The 24,384-nt window shown below is 41.0% G+C and overlaps 2 protein-coding genes across 2 annotated transcripts; one reads left to right on the forward strand and one right to left on the reverse strand.

Moving 5' to 3' along the window:
• Positions 1-7,754: 7,754 nt before the first annotated feature.
• On the reverse strand, positions 7,755-15,502 carry rab5ab (RAB5A, member RAS oncogene family, b). Its single transcript, XM_053432958.1, has 6 exons — positions 15,294-15,502; positions 13,244-13,470; positions 11,943-12,094; positions 10,576-10,698; positions 10,199-10,292; positions 7,755-9,575 (listed from the first exon to the last, which is right to left on the reverse strand). Exons 2-6 carry the CDS (start codon positions 13,407-13,409, stop codon positions 9,460-9,462), a joined length of 651 nt encoding a protein of 216 aa, XP_053288933.1. The 5' UTR covers positions 13,410-13,470; positions 15,294-15,502; the 3' UTR covers positions 7,755-9,459.
• A 934-nt stretch (positions 15,503-16,436) lies between these two features.
• efhb (EF-hand domain family, member B) lies at positions 16,437-22,506 on the forward strand. Its single transcript, XM_053432212.1, has 12 exons — positions 16,437-16,478; positions 18,153-18,290; positions 18,398-18,533; positions 18,637-18,747; positions 18,897-19,026; positions 19,148-19,228; positions 19,307-19,374; positions 19,477-19,631; positions 20,208-20,415; positions 20,539-20,733; positions 21,410-21,591; positions 22,360-22,506. Exons 1-12 carry the CDS (start codon positions 16,437-16,439, stop codon positions 22,504-22,506), a joined length of 1,593 nt encoding a protein of 530 aa, XP_053288187.1.
• The last annotated feature ends 1,878 nt before the right edge of the window (positions 22,507-24,384 follow it).

Raw genomic sequence — 24,384 nt, forward strand, 5'->3', positions numbered from 1 at the left:
ATCTGGACCTCCACGCTTCACAGAAAGCTCCCGGGCAGGGATTGTTTTTTTGAAACACGGTCCCGCTCGTGATTCTGACAGGACGCCAGCTCTGAGAGCGCCCTGGATTTAGTGTCCTGTGTGTGTGTTTTGTGTGTTTTGTGTGTTTTTTCCCCTCGCAGAGTGCTTTTAGGCTCCGGTAAGGAAAGATAAAGAGGGAATGTTTGCAGGGGGAGTCACTGAAAGGTTTACTCGCCCGCTGCTCTCAGAACACCTTTACAAGTTTCTCAAGTGAGTCACCGAGGACCGAAGTAAGTTCAGAGTGAAAGGTTGCAGACTTTAAGTACACACAGATACACACAGTGTCCACACAGCTGTGCACGTACATCTACACACACACACACACACACACACACACACTCGTGCACTAAGTAGCAGTGTGTGCAATGCAGTCATAGAGATGCAGTTAAAACCTATTGATCTAATTTATATTTCATGAGATGCTTTGTTATGGTGAGCTGTTGATTTCAAGTGGGATGTAGTAAATTCCATTTACTGTATTTTTTTTAATGTATCTGTTCTTCACTTAATCAGATTTATTGACGGCTACTTTTCACTTGTACTCAGCTGCCTTTTAAAAAGTCTCCTTTCTGCCTCTGTTACGATGAAACCATCACTGCCCACGTCACGCATCCCTACAGCCACTAGAGGGCAGTGAAGAGTCAAGAGTGTGTAACAACGACAAACATGCAGAGGATACAGGAAGCTGCGAAAAAATAGGCAAAGTATGAATTCAGTTTCTTATCGTTCTCACCTTCATCCTGAGAGGGAACTGTTTAAACCTCGATCTGTTCGTCACGTGCAGAAAGATCACGTTTTAGCATCTGTTGTAAAATCAAAAACTGGTATCAAACGTTTGCTGTTCACACTGACATAAAAATCACACGTGCTGAAGTGTTGCAGCGACAACGTCGTTGAGTTTCTCTCGGCTCCCACAAACTCTCACTGACCTCCAGCGTCTCTGCAAGAAGAGATTTCCACTCCACTGCCCCATGGAGATCAGGAGACATCATCACCTGTGGGGTTCAGACGGGGGTCAGGTAGACATGAGATGCTTCTGAACCTCCAGCAGTCAACTTAAGTGTAAATCAAATAATACAATTCATCACAATTTCAATATGCTGTCATAAATACATAAAGACTTCATTCTAAACTGAACTGATGCTCCGTGTTTCTCTGTCTCCAGACTTTTTTTAACCCCTTAATGCCTGAATTAATTTCCAATTATATAAAAAAAATATTATTTGTGTTTTTGGCTGTCATACAAATGCTTAATTAATTGGAGATTGTTCATTTCAATATATCATATACAATAGATATGAAATTAAGGTATGAGGCTAATTAGCGACATTAGGCATAGTGGGGCATAACCTTAATTTAACACATTTTCCAGTCTCTATGTATGTAGATTATTATATTGATGCTGCTTTTGATTGAAATTGAATAACAACATATGTTTCTGTACAATCATTGCTGTTCCATCATCACAGTATTTCAAATACAGCTTAATACCTCAAAATAACTTTGCTGCACAGTCCCAAAGGGCTTGTATATATTTTCCACTCCGACCACTAGATGGTGGCAGAGTGCTTCCAATTCCTTCCTTGGTATGTGTAGTATTTGCACCATCAGGCACAATCGTCACCTCGGCGGCATTAAGACCGGAATGGGGTTTGAGGCGAATTCGCGACATTCGTCCACAAGGGGTTAATAATATGTAAATCACAATCTACAGAGGTGATTTTCAGAGACTCTTCAATAACCTGCAGGTAGAGAAGAGTCTCTCTGTCACACACTGGCTCGCTTCTCCCTCTTGTAAACTCAGGACCATGGGAACAGGAACAGTCTGAGTTCAAATCCCAAAACAGGTCGAGGACTTGTCCGACAGCTGTGTCTCATGAATATAGACGGCGTGTCCTTCTGCTGCTGCTGCTGTGACTCAGCAGACGCAGCTGACACAGAAAAGTATCTGCTCGTCTCCTCTTTGGTTCTGATGCTGTTTGTAGGACATGAACAAAACATGAGGAGGAGGAGGAACGTAAGAGCAGAGGTAGAGCGTCTGAGCCATGAAGTCCAAAGACTGTTGGAGATTTTGGGAAATATATTTATTCACATTCTGGCCTTCAGACTGATACCACTCAGTTTATGAAATATAGCCTGTAGCCTATATCACAACGAGTTGATATCAGGAGGAATAAAGTAAGAATATCAGCATTTTTCTCACTCACGTACATTTTTATTGAATCTGAACAGAAACGGCAGCTAGAAGGGTTTTAAATGCAGCTTTAGATTTATCAGATGTATTAAAAATGTATTTCCAAAAAGTCAAACTGTCCCAAACAAGTAAATGTTAATCATTTCTCCAGTCTTATGACAACACAGCCATCTAACACTTTGTCTATCCACCACGCGCCTCCTTCACACTCGTCAGGAGTAATGTGCGGTTCAGTGCCTTGCCCAAGGGCACTTGGGCATTGGGACTGGACGAGCCAGGAATCAAACCACCATTGATCAGTGAACAACCCGCTGTACCTCCTGTGCCACAGCTGCCCAGAGTCTAAATGTCTAACTAAACTAACTAAAGTTTAACTCTAACTGTTAATGCTGATGGTTAAATCAAAAAAGACTTGATGCTGTTTTAATCGTGTCGAGGGTTCATTGAATACGTGTTAGTAAAAGTAGCTTGTAAATACTAGTACATCTCAACCAATGACAGCACTTTTCTTACCTACAAATAAACACAAAAGTCATATCAACAAAAAGCCTAAACGCACAAATAATATAAAAGTTTATTTCATAGTTTTCAGTTCTTGATTTTTAATTCTGCTTAAATAATAGTATCCTACCGTCATGGAGGCAGCCGTCAGGAAACCGTTTCTGAGGAGAGGTGGTTCGGTGGTGACCCCTCATTAGCATGCGTTACACACTGACCTCACCTCCCTGTCATCCCCCCCCCCCCCCCCCCCAAATGATGGCCACATCAATTATGGAGCCATTAATTATTGGCTTCAACAGATGTCAGTCAAGTGAGACGGACACTTTGACCCTGGTGAATAACACGGAGCTATAAACACCCAGTGTACGTGTCTATGTGTGTGCGTGTGTCTGGGTGTGTGTGTGTGTGTGTGTGTGTGTGTGTCTGTGTGTGTGTGAGACCGGCCACGTACGAGCCTATCCGGAGAGCTGCTGTAAATTTCAAGGATGGCGAGCCAGTAAAAACCAGAGCCTCCATGACATTGTCTAGTTCATATATCAGCTTTGTATCGAGGTATAAATACTCGCTCTGCTCCATTTCCCCCCCCCCCCCCCCCAAAGGAACCAAACCAGCATCACAGTGGAAGACATGAATGTAATTTGAGGCACATGAAGGTGAAGTATCGGTGAAAGGAGCCGCTGCAGATAGGAGATGATAATCTGTTAATAAAACCTTCCTGAAGCTGCGGAGGGAGAAACCTGAGCTCAGAGGAGGATTTTATCTGGTGTTCAGGGTTATTGAGCTTATTCCAGTCAGTGGAGTCGAGGGAGAGTCACAGTGAAGCTCCCACAGCTCCCACAGCTCAGGCTTCTATTCCCAGTGGGGCCACCAGCTCTCAGAATGTACAGAATCACCCTCGTGGCACTTGAGATGAAAGTGTGCATTAAATGATCCATGATACATAATGTGAACATGTTGATTTACCTGGTGGAAGAGTTATTATCAGCGTGTGAGGCTTTCTTCGATTTATTCTAACGTTTCCATCGTTTTTAATTGTTATTATAGCTTTGAAAATATAGTCTCTTGTATTTCAATGTCGTTTTTATTAGTTTTTGTCGTATTTGCTGCTCATCAGTCGACTGTGAAGCATTTGAGCTTCACCACCTTGTGTGAAAGTTGCAGGAGAGGTTGATTGATTTATTAATTTGACATCACATATTCACCTTAATGTCGATTTCGCAGTCATTTGACATGGGATTGAATTCCAGTCGTTTCCATTTCCACTGCAGACCACATGTGACCAGTGAAAAGATATGAGTCTCCTAAATATGCCTGATTTCTTTATCCCCGGGGAAATTGTGAAAATGTCAAAAATCTTCCTTTATCTCACAACGTTAACGAAATCAATTCCTTTGATCTGTTCCTTTGTCCGGATCCAAAATTTAAAAAGTTCTTTCTCGGGCCCATTTTGCAGCCTTTCACCAAATTATGTGGAAATCCATTCAGTTTTCTTTTATCCCTCAAACCATCTATTCATCTTAAGCTCTTCTTTGCCTTCTGATGGCACATAATTCCCGGGACTAGACCCATAAGTACAATAACTGACAATCTACAGCCGTGCAGGTGGAGGTGTGAGCCGCTGAAGAGCCGTGTGGATAAGCATCAGCCGCACAGAGATAAACCACCGGAGCTTATGAAACCCAAACTGCTGTGGTGTGTCCACGTGGAAACTGTCTCCTCCTCTTTACCCCTGGAGGTCACACGTGGAGGAGACATCTCACCGGGTGTCGCTCAGGAGCTGAACGTATGCAGGAGGCAAAGTCTCCACCTCTGGAACGATGCTGCTGATCAGGCACGAGGAAAGTGACCTGTCTTCAGATAACTCTAACCCCATGGAGACAGGTGAAGGTGGAAAAAGGTCGACTTTCTTTAACTGCTGTTAATCCTCCTGAAATCTTCACATCTCTGTTAATCTGCTGACGACAGTAAAAACAGAAAAACACAGAAACTTTGTTATGCTTCTGAACACTGGGCAGGAAAAAGGCCTCTGGTGCAGCGGAAGGTTGCAGTTTATTTTCCTGACAGCGGCAACAGCTTTGTGTTTGGGATAAGTGATATCTGATAAGTGCAGTGTAAACACACAACCGCAGCAGCAACAATCACTCACACAACCCCACTGGTTTCAGAGCCGAGTGGGAACACGTCACGTTGCTGCTCGTGTAAACTCGCCCAGTGACTAATTTCATGACTGATTTTCTGTGGGCGAAGAACCAAAGACTTGTTTTTTCTCCATAATTGCATCTTTTTTTTTTCTTCCTCTGTTTTTCTTCTGTTCTCTGTTGTTCTTGTTTTTCCGAGTTCAGCGTGTAATGAGGAAAACGTCTCCTCAGTACAAACGAGCCCAGTTCTTTGAGTGATTGTTTGAATCTGTACAGAATGATGGATACTCGTCCAGTAGGTATCTGTTAAATGTCTAATTCTGCATTTTTTTCCTTCTGTAACTCAGCTCAGCTCAGGATTTAACAGTTTATATAATTGTAATGAAATCAACATGTTGGACATCGATCAATCACGTCAACATTCTCATGTGCAAATGGGCCAGAATCAGTCATGTGAGCAGATAAGTGATTATATATGATTTGGGAAATCAGATTCTAATTCTAGAGAAGGTTTGGATGATGGGATCATGTGGTTGAAGTGCACTGCTGCCCTCACATGGCGACCAGGGAGAACTGCAGTCAAAACAAAGTCAGCATGGAGCACCGAAATATGTTCATTATAACTTGGGGAGTATTTGTTTGAGCTTAAACGCCTCGTGGGGAGAAAATTCTAACAGCTTGAATATTAAAATAAATATGTATGTCAATATTGTGTCTTATTAAGTGTCTAAATTACAATTTTCACAATTAACCAGGGGTCATCAGAAATACAATGAAATGTGTCTCTGCTCTGTTCAAGTGTCACAGGGATTCAGTAAATTTATATTAATGGGACTTAGACACATTTTCATATTCACCCAAAACTCCAATAATAACCTGATTAAAACAATAGTGTGAATAATGCACCGCCATGTAAACAGCATGTTCTGATCAGCTCAACCTGAATAACATCATATTCAAAATAAGAAATAATCAAATTAGGATATGACCTGAGTTACATAATGTAGATATTAATACGTCCTAATCACAGTATAACCTCTTATTGGAATTTTTCATATAACACGTGATTCACAGGTTTTGATTGACAGCGTACAAACTGACCTCATCTGAAAAGCGTCTTTTCCTTCAACAAGTTTATTCCTCGGACATTTGTGATCATGAGCGATTGTTCAAAATAAATTAACAACACTGATCATTTCTGAGAGTTCACTTATTCATGTGAACAAGGTTTTTTTTTACAGCAGTGATGATTAATCTGTGAAGTGTTAACTGCACTTCTGTCTTCAGATAATTCATCTTCTTGGTGTTGGAACAGATTTTCATTTCGAGGGGATTTAAAAAACCTCACAATGATTCAAATCCACTCGGGTACAATTTGCTGACGTCCCTTTAATAAACTGTGAAAGGAAAAGTGAGATTTTCACAAAAGAGGAGCTGACGTTTTCCACTTCCACCTCAGGAAACGCTGCCAGGAGCTCGAGGGCCCAGAGGAGAAAACACCCGCCATCGTTTCCAGCTCTGAAAGACGAGCGATGAAAACCAATACGAGCAGTTTCTGCCACAGAGCGTCCAGCCGGACTCATAAAACCCTTTAACATGTCAAAACTTCAGAGCGGCACTTCACCAGGTCACACATGAAAACTTTAATATGTCTTGTTGACGGGCTTAACGGCCAAAGCGTCAAAACACCCAGAGAAACGACTTTTTGGTATTTTACTTTGTCTGGACCGTTCAGGAAGAGATCCTGAGCAAACAGCTGGACTCTAAGATTTTGATTTATGAAGTAGAGCAGACTCTGAGTAGAGTTCATCCAAACCCACCTGTTTATCCCTTCAAGGTGTCTTTCATATACGAGTACACCTGTGTCAGAAATCAGAATAGAGGACTGCTTCTCTCATCCCTGTGTTTATCACAAGCAAACCTACAATCAGGCAGTAATTCAGGTGGACACGTTTTCACTTCCATCACGTGTCACCTCTCTGACAGCACACGGCCTTCCACTGAACCTTCAGCTGCAGGGAGGACGATCTGTGGGATGAGGTTTCCATCAGACTGACAGACGTCCTGCAGGGAAGTGAGGAGACGTGATCCATGACCCGTGCAACACTATCATCTGGGTCTGTGCCACTGAACCGAGACCCTGAGGAGGAAGGTTCAACTAGAGCAGGGGTGTCCAAAATTTATATCCCGAGGGCCACATATGCCCACACGCCCCCCTGCCCTGGAGCGGACTGTTGACATTGGGGGGGGGGGGAGGCGTGGTGGCGTTCTGAGGGACAGCTGCAATACAGTGGGCCATAGTCCATCACATTACATTTCATTTAGCTGACGCTTTTATCCAAAGCAACTAACCATAAGTGCATTCAAGGTACAAACCCAGAACAACAAGAATCAAGAAAGTACAATATCTTCAAAATAAAGCAAAACTACGTTGTTTTTTTTTTTTGAGGAGGGCCAATTTAAAATGGATGGTGGGCCGCAGATGGCCCGCAGGCCGTAGTTTGGACACCCCTGAACTAGGGGGTGCAGGGCTTTAAAGATGTGGGTGTTGAGCACATGAGGGAACAATAAAAACAATGTTCATATTAAAGGAAGGTTCAGTAGTTTTAAAGCTCGCGCCAGAGTCATAATAATCTCAGCCTCTTGCTGCATTTAATTAAAATACCATTCTTTACACAGTGTCTCAGCCCACCAGTGTTCCCATTCATTTGTGGCTACTATCATACTTTTATCACATATTATTTATCTTTTAGAAATAGGAAACAACAAAAAGAAAGTGGCCTAAAGTGACCCAGAAAGTTAAAAAAACCAGACTCACGTGTGAACTTATTTCCAAGCTAAAATAAAGAGCACACAGTGGATCTCTTTATGGAATTTATTAAGTTGAATTCAGACACTCAAAACTGATCAGCCCATCACTAGTAATGCTGTTGTACATTATTAAAATTCATTGAGCTGTGAGAGAGACCACGGTCAGGTTAATTACGCTACCTGTTCATAGTCGTAGGTTAGCAAGTCCAATACAGTCTGTCATATAAAATCGAAGGGCAGTCATCATGAATTAAAACAGGATCAACACTGTGCAATGCAATAAAAGTTCCTTTCAAACGTGACCATGGACCATTTCTGAGAAAAGTAACAAGACACCACAGAGGGATTTTGTTAATAACACTACATATACCTAAAAAGACCACCACTGCGTAACATGTGACCAGTTTTGTGACAAAGGTCTAGAATGAAAAATGAAAAATGAAAATGAAAGAAAAGAAAGTAAAAACCCCAAAGCAGACGGATATTGAACTGTACAATTGTTCGGAATCTCTGGATCAATGTCCTGGTGAGCTCTGCAAGCTGATCTAAAGGAGGAAGAAGAAAACATTGCACCCTGTAACAACATTAGAGTATAAGTGACAATGGATCATCCAATTTTTCTGTTTGTGAGCTGTTCCGAACTTAACCCCCCCCCCCCCCCACACACCTCCACTGCCACCACCGCTCTCTTAATTCAGATTAAACAGAAACCAGGTGGATTGACAGGAGTTTGACATCGTGTCGTGTGTTCGAGTCCCTGCAGGATGACTCACTAACCAGGATGCTCAACGGTTTATCTATTTTTCTCATGTGAAGCCAGATCGGTGTCGGAGCTGACACGTGGGCTTCTCTGTGATGACGGACTCCAAAGACGCTGTAGCATGAAAGCTTCCATTGAATAGCAAAGCTGAATTTAAACATCTTGTCAGAGCGGTTTCTCAGTTTGGCCTGGAGGTGCCGGTTTGAACTCCTGTGTTTTGTTCACATCACGGAGAGGATGTGTGATGTGCGGCAAAGTGACAAGGACGCACACTGCTCCCCAGATGGAGACGCCAATTTGTTTTCAGGGAACTATTTGACTCTGACACATCCAGGCTGCTTTTCTACTATTTTCTCAAAGTACATTTTTGTGCATTTCAAACTTTTTGGGAGTGCTAAACTTGTTTCCCCACTTTTCCATGTTGGAGCCTGGACTTAGTCTCGGGGGACACACGTGAGGAGGGGGAGGGGGGGGGTCCTTTTTTCCCGCATCTCTCAAAATAAAAAATATGTTTTTTCTTGTGATTGTGAAAACTAAACCCGCTCGCTAAGAGTATTACAGGCTTCAACCTTCACACCCAGTCGACCAATGAGGCTGCTCCTCCTCATCACACACATGATCCCACGCTCACAGGTCCCTCCCTCACTCACACTCGTCTAACACGGGGTTAATCGTACTGACTAAATGAGAAACAAAAATGTGTGTGTGTTTTTTAGGCGTTGTAGTGATACATGCATCCGTTATACTGATATACACTTCTTAAAAAAAGTTTAAAAAAAAGAAAAACAAAGAAAAAAATGAAAGAACACCACCAAAAAAAAAAAAAGGTATTAGAAATGCAGCTATACAGAGTCTTTTAGCTAATCCAGGGGAGTGAGGTGGGGGGGTCAGGTGGATGTCCAGAGGGAGCAGAGTGGAGGGGCGGGGGTGATTTGTGTGTGTGTGAATGTGTGTGTGTGGGGGGGAGGGGGGGAGGATAAGCAGGAAGAGCTGGGTTAGTGATTGCAGCAGGGACGGCTGGTGGGCTGAGCCGTCTCCGTCAGGTCCACCCCCCGGCTCCGCCCGCTGCTGGCGCCGGTGGCTTGGGGCTCGTTCTTGGGAAGTTTCTTTGCTGCAACGGGAAAGTGACAGAGACTCGATGAGCAGGAGTGATAAGACACGGAGGTACGTGACCCTGGCTTATTTTTTATAATGTACCTAATAGTCAAATCTACCTTTGACTAAATAAATTATGCATATGTGAGACTGACTTTGAAATGAAGTTTCACACAATGTCAGATCTCAAGAGAAAAGGGAACATCACATCTAACACGTCATTCTTTATCATCACATGCACATTCACTAGTGAAGTTAACATCAACTTCAACTGGCATATTGCATCTGACACTGTTCACTGTCTTGCATCTTTATCTATTATATATATTTAATTTAGATACGTTTATGTCTAAATAAATGTTACTTGTATAAATATTAGAAAAAAGGAGTAAATATGAAGTAAATAGTGAGTAAATATATATTGTTTATTTTTATTGCTTTTCTTATGTGTGTTGTATTTATTGTGTTTTTATGTTTCTATGTTCATTGTATGCACCAATAGCCAGAGCAAATTCCTTGGCAATAAATACTTTCTGATTCTGATTCTGAAGTCAGGAAACACTGGGAAGGATCACAATTAAAACTCCACTTCATATAATATTCAAGCTCTCGTCAGGCGCTTCAATCAGAGACACTCACCGATGGCCATGAAAATCTCATTCACGTTCATCGAAGTCTTTGCTGACGTTTCCATGAACAGCAAACTGTTGTCGTCTGCGTACGACTGTGCGTCCTGCGACAGAGAAACCAACACAACACAACAGGTCACATGACTGAATGCTTCTCAGTTGCTATGTATGAAGATTGAAACTCACAACTGGTGTATCTGTGATAACGTGTGAGTGTTCACAAGTGTGAGTAATTTGTTATATTTGGGTCTAGCTGTTACAAATGTGGTTTCATGGTTTCATGAGGGGGGGGGGGGGGTTGGGCCTTGGTGGCAGGCGGTGCTCTACTGAGAGCTATTGTTCACATCCTGAGTTCATTAGAAGAAAAAGAACCTGAAGAAGACAAACCTGGAAGTCCAGTGTTCTCTTGTTTGCGAGATCCGCCTTGTTCCCAGCCAGGGCTATTACAATGTTGGGACTGGCTTGTCTCTGAAGCTCTTTAACCCAGTTCTTTGCCCGTACAAATGACTCCTGGAAAACAAAACAGGGAGACGTAGAGAGAGAGAGGTAGAGAGAGGTAGAGAGAGAGAGAGAGAGAGAGAGAGAGAGAGAGAGAGAGAGAGAGAGAGAGAGAGAGAGAGAGAGAGAGAGAGAGAGATGTGATTAAACTGTAAGGACAAGAGGAGACTCATTTGATGAAATATGAAACAAAGGGAAACGTCCTCAGGTACAGTAAAGGTAGAATCAGGTACAGTGTGGGAGGTTGTGCTATAACACCAAACAGACGTTATGATATTAATGTCAGAAAAGTGAGCAACTTAAATGTTGTTTGAGGGCTGAGAACCTCGTCTTGAATAATAAAAATACAAACACTGTTTGTCTAATGTGAAAGTTGAGAGGAAGTGTTAGAAGGAACTTGTCAGGGGCTGCCCCCCCCCCCCCCCGCCCCTCCCTGCTGCTAAAACAACATACCAGAGGAAACACTGATAACATTTTTAATAAATGTGTTAATGGTCGGTCACTGCTGCTGTGGTGAGCTACTGCTTGCAGCCGTGCACTGGAGAATGAAGTTGTGTGTGTGTGTGTACATTGCATGTTATAATGTTTTCTTACAGTCATTGAGTTATACCTGATAATAGAAATCTCGTAACTTTCCTACACTTCTTAAGTCTCATTGTGTTGTCTTTGTGTTGTGCCGTGGTTTCGGTATCGACCACTACATGTTAGGTGTCTTCACGTCTCTGCTCAGGACCCAAGTCAGAATTCCACTTGTCTAGTTGTCTAATGTTTCAGGTCAGGCCGTGTTAGGACTTGTCTGTCCACGCACAGACATGTGGACACGTCTGGATCGACTGCATTTTGAATCAGGGCCGATCTTTCAGGTACAATGAAGAAATAGAATGACTCTGAATCACCTGTTGACTTCATGGCAGCTGCCTCTTTTGTTTTTAAGAGAATGATAATGAAAAAGTCCATCCTCACCTCTTTGTAAACACAGCTCTATCAGCACATAGTCATTAAGTGTGAAACCTCTTTGGAAACTAAGTGGGGGGGTGAGTGACATCTAATGTTCATTGTCTACAGGACACTGGGTTGTTGAGTGATGTCTAACCTCTTAACTTGTAAATATACAAAAATAAGGTTCTTATTGAGGCTTGACAAAATCAAAAGGTATCATTGGAAAACCCCACAATCTCCTCATCATGGACGAGCTTATTGTTTCCACCACGTCTAGAGGACAGCGGCTCTGATAACAACACTCACACCTGACTCACCTCATTTGTTATGTCATAGACCACGATGGCTGCCTGGGCCCCTCTGTAGTACATGGGGGCCAGACTGTGGTAGCGCTCCTGACCAGCTGTGTCCCAGATTTCAAACTTGACTGTTGTGTCGTCCAAACATACCGTCTGAGTCAGGAAGGCAGCTGCAGGGACACAGAGAGAGGAGCCAATGACAAATGAGCCTGTTGCAAGAGAGCAGCACTGGATGTGTTTCTGGGAGGAAATAATTCAAGGCCAATGCTGGAGACCCACTGGGGATCGTCTGCTCCACTTGGTTCACATTTACACATTTGGACAACAGGGGTCCTAGTAATGGCAAACAGGTTTTATACAGAACAAACAAATGTGGAAATGCCTCCAGAATGAGACAGAAAGGATTCTTTGGGTTTCTCGGGGCAGTTTCTCTTTCTTGAATTGTCTTTTATCCTTTGAGGAAACAGTCAATTCAATCTCACTCAATACGATATTAGTGAAATCATTATACCGATATAGTGAATATGCAATTGTATAGATCAATATATCTTTATATACATGTGTGTGGGTGTGTTTCTTTTCAAACCCTTATGACAAAGATACGTAATTGAGTCTTACTATTTTACAGTTTAACCATAGAATTTATCATAAATAACTATAAACAAAAGAAAACAGATATATATATATATAGAACTTGAATTAGGGAAATGAACATTATCTTCCTTAAAATGTAAATAATTGCACGTCTTGTTTACAATTTCACTTTTCCCAACTGGATCACTCATGCAGTTCTTGGGATCCACCCATTGACCCAGATTCTCCTTCTATGTTTTGTTTAATTGGTTCTTCAGTTTGCTTGATAATGCACATTAATACGTATTAGAGATAACCAGAACTATAACATTTACTGTACAGGTGTTTTAAATCTAGATTATACAGGTGGTAACGGACCAGTTTAACCTCACTGGACCAGTGGTTTACATGAGGAACCAGGAACTAGATGCCGATAATTCCTACTGTTCTGTTTCTGTCGGCTTTTTTCACCCTCAAACTTCACCAGCTTCATTTGTAAACTCTCCTCATTTCTCCTCCTCCTCTATTAACATCTGTTTGCCAGCGTGATCTTTTTGGTATGCTCAACTAATTTCTGACCAATTTCCTACAATCAGACGACACAAATATGATTCTTGCGACTGCTATTTATTAGTGACATCATGATAAATGGTGTGATTCATTCTCACATGACAAGAATGCAAATAAAAGCAAGTCAATAGTAATGATCCGTGTGTGTAATATGTTTCAGGTCTGAAGATACGTACCTCCGATAGTGCTCTCTTGGAATTCATGAAACTGTCCCTTGACGAAACGCAGCACGAGACTCGACTTCCCCACCGCCGACTCTCCTAGCAGCACAAGTTTGAACTGACAAATCTTGTTGCCTGTGTTTGGCCCATTGGGTCGTGTGGCTCCAGCTCTATTTGCCATGTCACACCGTCCACTCACTTCCTCTGGCCACTGACCTGATGGGAAAAACCCCAGAAAATACCTGAACAGGGACAAAGAAGAGGAAGCAAGGTGTCAGTGTCATGTCAAGAACAACAATTTAACATATGTTTTTACATTTCTAACTATGAATGAAAGCAGTTTATGGGCTACGGGATGATTTTCTTAAATTATTTATTTGTAACTTGTGGTAACACAGCAAATGGAAAACACATCTTCTGACTAAAGCTATAATAAGATAATAAGTTTTAAGATGTGATGTATTTTCTGTGGGTGAAGGGGAATACCGTGACGACAGAAAACTGAAACACTGGGCAAGCCAACACTATTTATATAGTTAATACATTTATTACTGTACAGACAAATATAGTATCCAGGTTTGCAGCTCTTAATCTACAAAATAATATTATTAAAATAATAATTTTATCATGTTATGAGTAATCCCCAAAATAAATAAGATTTACTGACACACCCTAACTAGTCAATGTTGTAGATGTTCTTACTTATGATTGATATATTGATATAAAACCATTCTTCCTCTAACCCAGAGTTTAATATATATTACAACATACTTTACATCACAGATAAGATATGTGAAAAACAACTAATAACAACACAACTATTTTCTAGTCTTGTTGTTTCCAGAAAATGTTTCTGTTGGAAACAAAAACTTCAGGAATTTCAACATTATGTCATGAAGATATTTTTCCACCACATCACCAAAACTATCACCCGGTGACGATGGAGGGAGAATCACCGTAGACACCACGTCATCGAAGAGTTTCACGTTTCACGGCTACACTTTCATTCTCCTCCACACAATAGTGGTTTGTTTGCCCTAATAACTACACAAGCAAATATGTGAAACAGGTTATGACAAAAAAACATAGTTGAACAGACACAGAGTGAGACGATTTACAGTATCGTGACGTCTCTGAACTTCTGAACAAGTTTCTAACTGATACTTCAAACTTCTGAAAGAGCGGAGTATTTGATGAAGGTGTCAGTGTCTGCCCTGGCCACGTCTGTGTGTCTGAGATTTAAGTGACGTGAATCTGACCTGAGATCAGTGACTCCCAGGTGGATTTTAGAGGAGTTTTCTGTGCAGGGTGTTGATGACAGAAGGTGAATAACAAACACGAACCAGTCAACAACAACAACAACAGAGTGTCCCACAGAGCTTCAGCCCCCACGAGAAGATAATGACTGTCCACGTTGTCCACAACGCGTTACGACACCGTTCACCACAAATAACCTGTTGTGTTGTTGCTGACTGGCTCGGAATTAGCACAGCAACGACTGTTAGCGTTAGCATCAGCTAGCCTCCCCCCCACAAAAACCCCAATATCTGCCTTTAATACAAAGCTCAAGCTAACAAGTGTCACGTTAGCTTCAATTGTGTTATTATCCGGAGCCAGGTGTGTATCCACAACACGTGGACATGACACACACATGTGAAGCTTTGAGAATCCCAGAACACACAAGGAGGATGCAGGTTTTTTTTTTTTGGGTGTGTACAGCTAATGACAGCTAGCTAACATTAGCTAACATGACGTGAAGCCACTGACCTACCCTGGTCCAGCTGAGGGGGCTAACGCTAATGTTTGTCATATTCCACGTTAATGGGGAATAAAGATGCTAACGTGATGGCGGATTCCAACAACACAAAGCGGCTAAGCTACTGTGCTAAACAGCTTGGGCCCTTCAAGTGTCGGCTAGCTTAGCTGGTTAGCTCGCCGGATAATAGGCGCTGTGCTGGGCTAACGCCGTGTAGCCGCATCGGGAGGAGCCCTCGGGATAGCCATTAGCCACCTAGCTAGCTTAGCTTAGCTGGTTAGCCAAACGCCGGACATTGGCCGCTCTCACCTGGCGAACGGGAGGAAGCGGGCGGGTGTGGAGTGTGTTTTCTCCGGGAGGGATGCTGGTTGGAGGCGGCGGGGGTTCACAGCGGGGTCCGGACGGCGGCGGTAGCCTAAGATCTCAGGAGGATCCCCGATGTCCCACTTCTCTCAACTTCCCTTCTAGCATCGTACGAAGGATGATGACAGATCGTGTGACTGGAACTGACAATGCGCTACGTACCAGGACGAGCAGCCAATCACGTGTCAGCTCAACTCACCGCTGGGTGACATCCCGAGCAGCTACACGTAACAATAATATATCATAATATTACTGCTTTCTTATAAAATATTACTGCTTTCTTCTATGTGTATTACTGTTTTATTATGTGTAGTAATACAGTTTTTCCTCTATATGTAGTATTACTGTTTTCTACACATAATAATAATATACAAAGATAATATTACTACTTTCTCTTATATGTGTAGTATTACTGTTTTCTTCTATGTGTAGTTTAGTCTCATACGTGTTATATTAGAGTTTATTTCTGTGTTGTATTCATCACCATGTGCAATATTCAATATAAACATTCAACATCATGTTTCTGTTCTTTTCTTATCTTATCTTATCATAAACGTATCTTATCTCATCTTATTGTATTGTATTGTATAATAAAGTGTTTTCTTTTCCTATTGTAATGTATCTTATTTGCTTACATCATATTATATTTTATCTTGTTGTATCTTATTTTATCGTATTTGATGTAATCTTTTCTTATTGTATTTTATCTTATCTAAACTTTTCTAATCTTATCATATTCTATCTTATAAAAACGATCCAGAACAATAAACAGGCTGAAAAGAGATTTAAAATAAAAACGGTTTCCACCTCATCAAAAATAAATACTACAAATATTACTGTTGATATTTGTGAATAATATGAATGTGATGACCTCACTGAGAAACAATACCTTAAATACTTTTTCGTAAAAAGTTTTATTTTATTTAGTATACTACGTTACTGTATTGTAACGTGAACTGCTGCTGCCTGGCAACGGAGCCTAAACAGAGCTCTGCGTCTTCGAACTTTTTACTTTTGAAACTTTGACGTTAACGAGACAAACTAGAGACGTTTGAGTTTATTTCTGCTCCACGTGACTTCAACAGGATCATGAGCGACTCAGAGGAACACGTGGAAACACACAAACCCACGGTAAGTCCACTTTAAAACCTTTGATACACTCACACAATGCAAACAGCGTCTAATGCACAACACGGGACAACAACTACCTGGATTCATTTCATGTGATATTTCACGATGGCGAATGTTCTTATATATATTATTTTATGGCTTATTCTTCATTTTTTATTCAGGAGAAGGCTCCTTTGAGGACTCTGCTTTGTTATCAAAGGATCCTTCTTCATGTAGCAGAGCTGGAATTCCAAGACACGCCCACAAACTCCAGCTTGATTATGTGGAACAAAGTTTAAATTATCAACTTCAGACATTTCAGACTCAGAATCAAGACCAATAATCCTCATCTTCCTCATCTTCCTCATCCTGTTCTTCATCCAGCATCTTTATGAACATGTCAACCAGAAGCAATTTACCAACTGTAAGTCTGACATGACTGTGACCAGCCAGACTCTGGATAAAGGAAATCAAAAGCGTATTTTCAAATACACATATTATCAGTCTATTAAGTATATACTGTTATATTCCAAGTTTTATTTTTTTAAACTCGCCATGGTTGGCTAGCTAGGACAGATGCTAGCCAGCTAACAGCTAGTTAGTATTGTTCATATTTGTCTTTCTCACTAGTAATAGATTTTAAAATAAGAATGTGCAAAAAGCATCTGTGTGCAATTAATGGAAAGGGAAATAATGATTTCTGGTAATAAAAAAGATATTTGATGAATACTTAGAATATTAAATGATAAAATACATTTATTTCAAAAATATAGCAAAGATACACTCATGTATGATACACCAGAAAATGAATACAGGTAATTTTTGACCCAGTGTAGTGTATCATAGGGGTTCACATCATGCTAGCTAGCTAACGTGGTGTTAGCATACTGCACCTGTGTTTTAATCTCAGTAAACTTTTGTGTTTTCTGTGTTTTTCTTTTAACAACAGGCTGGAAAACTGAGGCCAGCAGGAGACACAGCTGAGATGTGTTTACAAGACGTGACACGGGTTTGTACAGTGGGGGGGAGAGAACTCACACAAGTACAAGTACCTTTGCTACAGTGTAGAAATACTCAGTTACAAGTAACAGTCCTCCATTGAAGGAAATGTACTCCCTATACAAAATGTGGGTTATAATTGTTCATGCATTCATGTGTAGGCATCACTGATGGTGCAGCTGGTAAATGTATATACTACTGTGTAACTTAATCCATAACCAGACTTATTTTTTAATCATATATCTTTTTTATTAATAATTTGAACATGCAAAATACTTCAAGCTATATCAATTAAAAGCAGTAGAAGAATAAGATAATAGAAAATGGAAATACTCAATTTTAATAAACCAGAATTGTTTATAATTTAATTGAACTTCCTGTATGGCTGTCTTTTGTTTTTTAATCTGCTCGGATTTAGGACAATTTGTGTTATTTGTAAATGCTTTTATTTATATATTGACAGAGGAGGATATTTTATACCAATGGGACCTTCCATAAGGATAATTAATGAAATGAATACACAATAATATACACAAAACAAAGTAGTATAATAACCATTAAACTTCACATTTTTGGTAATGTTATAATTACATAATTAAAGAATAATAAACAAAGAGTAAATGTTATGAATATGAGTGAATCCAACAGGTTATCTTTGGTCAATTTTGAAGGTGAGTGTACTTTCAAAATTTTCAGCCCTCCACCCCCCCGGGGGTACGGAAATATCGCATGGCACCAGAACCAGGAGCTGCCAGGGTGCACCATGGGAAGGCAGATGATCCAGATGTGGCCAGCACTCTTGTTCATGGCATGAGGAACATCCCATGTCCTACTGTCAGTACCGCTCAACTTTAGTTTTTACCATGGACTTACCTTGAACATTTCCCGATACCACGCAAACAAAACATGTTTATAAAGTTGTAATTATTACATGATTCCAGGTCAGGAGCTTGATAAATCCTCCCCTGAAGACTGTGTTCCAAAGTAAGCTCCTCGAGCTCCGTGAAGCAGATACTCAGATGGGACCTCCCCCCTCGAATAATGAAGAGGCTCCCTTCGGTGATAAAACAATTTGGGGTATGTGTAACATCAAGTGAGGCAAGTTTGGTCAGAAGCAAATCCTGTGCCAGGAAGAAGGAAATATTGTTCTTCTCTCTTTCTCTCATTCCTTGTTGTCCAGATCACGATATGTGGGATATTATTAACCCTCCAAAAACAGCCGAGCAGATTGAAGCGGCTGCTCAGTTGGGGCATGAAAATTATATCCGCACCCACAATGCCTATTTTTCTGGTAAGAGATCATCTCATTCATAAAAGCCGATTCTCTTACTAGCAACTTTCTGTTTAGTCGAGTTTAAATGATTGTTTTTGAAATTGTGACGACTGCTTGGTCACCACCATGAAGTAATCCCCCCCCCCCCCCCCTACCCACTACTCCAGGTGAGCAGATTGACAGGAAGTACAACTGGGGTCAGGAGACTAAAGACAGCAGGTTCGGGAAGGCCACGCCTCATCATGACGACGGACGCACTGCCGGCAAAACTCTGTGCTGGTACGGGGAGTCACGGAGGTGAGTGCAAAAAAAACCCAAATTTGTGTTGTTGTAGATTCTCTGTATCTACACAGTGTGTAATTTTGAAATAAACAAATTGATTAATACCTCACCTTGCACGATTACTACCCTACCACAGGTTTTACAATCCAAAGACTGTTTGGACAAGATCTGGGGACAAGGACAGGATGCAGCCAAATTCTGACAAAGCTAACAAGATGTAAGTATATGACCATAAACTGTAATTCACTCAGAACTGTTTTACTTCTTCATCCTCTCATAAAACTCATGGTTTCAGGAGAAGAAATCCCTTGAATGTCTCCCAGGACCACATCTTTGGACTGCCCAAGCCGCTGGATGAATTCGGTTGAGTTTAAATTAATTTTACGGATTCCATAATTTGAATATGTAAGATTTGCCGACAGTTAATTTGGTTCAAGACATCAAACTTGCCTGCTTCTCTCACAGGTGCTGGAGAGGTCATCCACTCCACGGAGCCCGGGCAGTACGTGAGGATCCCAGGCCGGCAGCACAGCCTGGTCAGCGCAGTGCGAATCCATCTCAAGAGGCTCAACTTCCAGAACTTTCCCTCCCTGCTGCAGGCGTTCAGGCACTATGACAAGGTACGACTGGGAGGGTGACACGTTACCATGATGGTGCTAATGTGTAATGTCAGTCTTTTGCCTTGTCTTTTCATTTTTCACTTGTACAGGACTTTATTACTGTGTTCTGAACCGTGATGCATAAATAAAGTTAATTCTTGTTTAACTACTTGAATTTGTTTTTATAGCCCTATGGGACAAATTTAGATTTTTGAAAATGAGCTTTAAAAATAAAATTTGATTGATTGATTTAATGTAACCTGAGAAAATACATGTTATAAAACAACCATTTCACCAGCGCTCTGTCTCTCAGGGAACATTTTTGTTCATCTCAGCACAAAAGGCACAGTAGCTTGTGTCGTTAATCCAAATCCTGCTTTGCATTTGACCCTGGCAGCCATTATTGATGATATTGGTCACACCCTTGTTTGAGGAGTCTAACAAAGTGATCTGCAGTGAGAAAGTCCAGCTGCAAGCTTTGAGATGAAGCCAGTGATGTGACAGTGGTGTTAAGACGTGTGTGATAAAAGCAACAACAGTCCCATAAACCTCCTGGTCTCACACTTCTCATGTGAATCTCTTTACCTGAATCACCAGAGCGGGAAGGGGATGATCAACAGAGACGACCTTCTGGCAGTTTGCCGTCAGTTCCATCTGGAGGTGGACGAGTCGGTGGTGGACGACCTGATCAATTACTGTGACACCGACAAGGACGGACACATCAACTTCCTGGAGTTCGCCAACTTCCTCAACTGGAAGGACAGGATGCCAATCGACGCTCGGGATCGATACATCATGATGAATGGTCAGTTTAATGTTTTGTTTATTTACACTTAATTTTAATTCCCTTGCTCAGGTCTCAGGTCCTGCCTCATGTTAATGGATCTGACTTTGTGTCTCTTGTCTCTTGCAGCTCCAGCCGACATAGACATGACGTCTCTGTCCCAATCAGAACCGCTTCCTGCCGCTCAGGCCTTGATTAAACCTGAAGACATGGAGCCTGTGGGGCCAGACAGCACAAAGACGACTGTCAGGACCCTGAGGCGACTCCAGGAGGCCCCCGACCACTTCATCACCTCCGCTTCCTTCATCGGGGGAAACAGGGACCGTCCTCTCACACCAAGTACGTCAGCAAAAGCCTTTTTCTGTCACTTTTTATATCTTTTACTTCACTTTTTATATCTTTTATCTTTTATATATTTTTATTTAGGTATGTTTATGTTTAAATAAATGTTACTTTGTATAAATATTAGAAAATTTAGTAAATAAGAAGTAAATAGGTAGTAAATATATATTGTTTTTTCTTTTCTTATGTGTATTTATTGTGTTTTTATGTTTCTATGTTCATTCTATGCACCAATAACCAGAGCAAATTCCTGGTATGTGTAAACCTACTTGGCAATAAATACCTTCTGGTTTTGATTCTGATTCTGATGAATAATACATAAAGTGATTCACAGATTTGACATTTTTCTTAATATTTGAGACCCTTTAAGAAGGATTTATGGGTGAAAACAGTCAGAATGTGCAGAGTAATATGAAATCAAGCCGCTTGTGTACATTTATCATCATAGAGACACAATCCTGGCAGTTGTCGTTCATTAATATCACTGCCTGATACTTTCATGCTGTTTTTCAAGGTCATACTTAAATTTAAACATAGCTACAGACATCTGTTTTCTGTTTCTGACTTACGTCTAACAGTTATGTAATATTTACGAGCGCTAAATGAACCTATTTACATTTCCTTCATTCCCGTCTAATAAAAAAAATCCTTACTTATCATCTGGTCTCTCCAGACAGTCGCACATATGGAGTCCCGTCTGTGCGCTCCGACCTTCCGGCTCCGCACATCGCCCGAGTCACCGACCGCATCAACTACGGTGATAAACCCTCGGTGGCAGATCTCCTCAATCCGTCGGTGGCCGCCCTCCAAGGTGCCTTCAAGGAACACTTCTTCTGTCCTCGCACCAAGGAGGAGGTAGGCATCTGCTGTTGTGTACTCAAATAACAACACACAAACTGTGTGTGTCTACAGGGAGGTCACAGTGACACGGTCTATACTTTTAATGGCTGTCTCTGATCTGTATATGATTAAGGTTGAGTCGTTATTAGACCGGTTTGACCTTTTTTGAAGAATGATTGGGTGTTGAAGGAGACAGATGTTGGTGTATTATACTTTTTTTTCACGACAGACTATTTTCCTCGATCATAGCAGGAAAGCACAGATGTTACTAACGACATTAATGAAGAGTCTGCTTAACGTGGGCGTCTCAGTAAGTGAGAGAGGGAGGCAGCGCCTTGGATCTGTCATCCCAGATCAACTCAACTATCCTTTATCTTATTAATAACTCCAATGTTCAACGAATCTAAATATCTGCCTGAGGAAAAAAAAGTCTGTTTCCAGATCATTCACAGTCTGTTCTTACTTTAACAGCAGTTTAGATAAAAAGAAGTCTGGAGAAGTTTGCAGCCGTGTCCTTGTCTTTAGTCATTAGTCGAATCTTTGAGTTGATTACAAACAACAACACTTTTATCTAAAGCAGCTTGAAATAAATAGGGAATTAATATTTAGCTGTCTAGGAAATGTTTTCCATCATCAGCCTGTTTCATATTGGTTCAGGTCTTTTTCCACATTGACCATTAAAGCTCTACTGGTGCTGCTCAGTGCACTTGGATCCAAATTAAATACAGTGAAAGGTATTTTACTGGGTTTTCATCACTGACGGTTTAATCCTCTCGTTCACAGATCGCAGAGATCTTCAGGAATGTGGGCGTGGACATTTCGGAGGACACCTTCGAGGAGGCCTGGTACCTGGCGTCCATGAGGCAGCCGGACGGGGACGTTTGTGTCCAGGGTTTCAGCGACGTCCTCAAGGAAATACAGGCCATGTGATTCTGAGGAGGTTTCTTACGAGTGCAATGCTTCCCCACCACGGTCGATATATATATCTTTTTAACATGATAAAGAAACAATGACTTTTCGTTCTTTCAATGGTCGTAGGTAAATCAAATTGAAATAAAAAGAAATAACGTGTGCAGCAAAAGCAGAATATTTGTTCCACTGCACAAAAAAAAAGCATACTGGTAAAAACACACAGCAACGATAATGTTAAAATATCAGTAACTTCATTGCAAGAAGTAATTAAAGAGCCAGGAATACATTTAAATTGCTAAATCTTTAACAATCGGACACATGGATGCGTTTATATGATCAACCGCTTGATATCAAAATGAACAGTACTCAGCTTGAGCTTTGCGTCCTTGAGATTTATGCACTCTTACATTAATCAACTCACTAATGAAATCCAGAGAAACTAAACTTTATATTTTAAACTTTGTTCCTGTGAGGTCGATTTGATCTGGCAGAAGCAGCTGAATCAAATAAATACTAAGAACTGCGTTTTGTGCACTGGAACTATTTAATTTCATTGAAAATTGATGGTTTGATACTTTATCTGCTTCTGAATCCACTGAAACGACAAACAGAGGAAAGCAGCACTGCCTAGAACTTCTTCTTAAAAGACGAAACATTTTTAATGGCTACCATCAGACTAATGTGTGTTGTCATATGAGCCTTTATCTGAGCTTCCTCTCGACCTATTTCTAGGATTATGTTTTTTTTTCTGGAGCGCTGCCTTTTCCTTTTATTTCACGAAATCTGCTGGAAGCCACGCAGCAGTTTCTGGCAGAGCACCCATTAAAAAAAAAAAAGAGGGGTTATGAAAAAAGACCTACTGCACCTGTTATACATTTTTCAATATGTTGCGTTATATCTTACACCATCAAGTTGGTTTGTATGTGCTGACACGGTGGAGAAGTGAGCTGCACCTTTAAAACTTTGAGGTGAAGAGTTCCTGTCGTCTGTCTGGTTTGTGGATCTGGTTTATTCTATCGATACAAAACAACAACTCTGTTTTATGTTCATAATTAAGTTTAATGAATATTTACAGTGAAATTAAAGTGAAACCAAAGCATCTTGATTGTCCCCTGGTGGCTGGTGACAAACCCCACCTCCTCCATGTTAGCTGATGGGACCAAACTAACTCTCAAGAGATAAAGTTTTTCCTTCCCCGCCCTGTGTCTTGTTTATGTGAAAATTAATTTTGCCGTTGAAAAGAAAAGATAGAGTTCCATGAGCTTATTTGTTGTGTCAACACTTCAGCTTCTTTGTGTTGAATGCCACGTGACATCTTTTGTCGTTACACCTAAGCTCTTGTGAAACACTGTTAAATCTTTAATTGATTGCGTTGGACTTTATAATAACAGCCTGTAAGAGCCTTCGCTGTTCTCTGCACCTTCATCATTTGTTTGGAGTATTAGGGTTTGATTTTTTTTTAAAGCATATTTATCTTGTAATTCTATTAATCAACCTTTAAATGAGTCTTGACAGAGATGATACAATTAATTTATGCGTCCTTGGAGCTGAGATGCGTGCAGACTAAAGAAGATACCAGGAATTGCTGGTAATCTGTTTGGCTAACCAGATTAATGACCGCGACCGATTCCACGTGTCAGAACATCACAAAACAGCAAAATAACTAATAAAACAACATTAGCATTTGTACATTCACCACTTGTTTTTGTGTTAATTTCCATTAAACCGAGTGATGCACAGGCGTGGCAAATTGTTTTAATGTGCTGCCACCGTGTCCGTGAGCATATTGACATGTGCTAAGCTAACCGCACTCGTCTAATCTCATTATGACTCCGCAAGATGCTCGACTGGAACCGAGAAACCCCCACGCAAACTTCCGCAGACCACACATTACCA

Source organism: Pleuronectes platessa, chromosome 10, assembly GCF_947347685.1.
Source record: "Pleuronectes platessa chromosome 10, fPlePla1.1, whole genome shotgun sequence".
NCBI lineage: Eukaryota > Metazoa > Chordata > Actinopteri > Pleuronectiformes > Pleuronectidae > Pleuronectes > Pleuronectes platessa.

Excerpts from the sequence above, each read along its gene's own strand:
- rab5ab (XM_053432958.1), bottom strand. The coding sequence starts at position 13,409 with ATGGCAAATAGAGCTGGAGCCACACGACCCAATGGGCCAAACACAGGC. Across the intron at positions 10,699-11,942 it reads TCTATGACATAACAAATGAG|GAGTCATTTGTACGGGCAAA; the intron begins GTGAGTCAGGTG and ends TTTGTTTTCCAG. Across the intron at positions 9,576-10,198 it reads TGAGATTTTCATGGCCATCG|CAAAGAAACTTCCCAAGAAC; the intron begins GTGAGTGTCTCT and ends TTCCCGTTGCAG.
- efhb (XM_053432212.1), top strand. The coding sequence starts at position 16,437 with ATGAGCGACTCAGAGGAACACGTGGAAACACACAAACCCACG. Across the intron at positions 19,229-19,306 it reads TCTGACAAAGCTAACAAGAT|GAGAAGAAATCCCTTGAATG; the intron begins GTAAGTATATGA and ends TCATGGTTTCAG. Across the intron at positions 20,734-21,409 it reads GGACCGTCCTCTCACACCAA|ACAGTCGCACATATGGAGTC; the intron begins GTACGTCAGCAA and ends TGGTCTCTCCAG.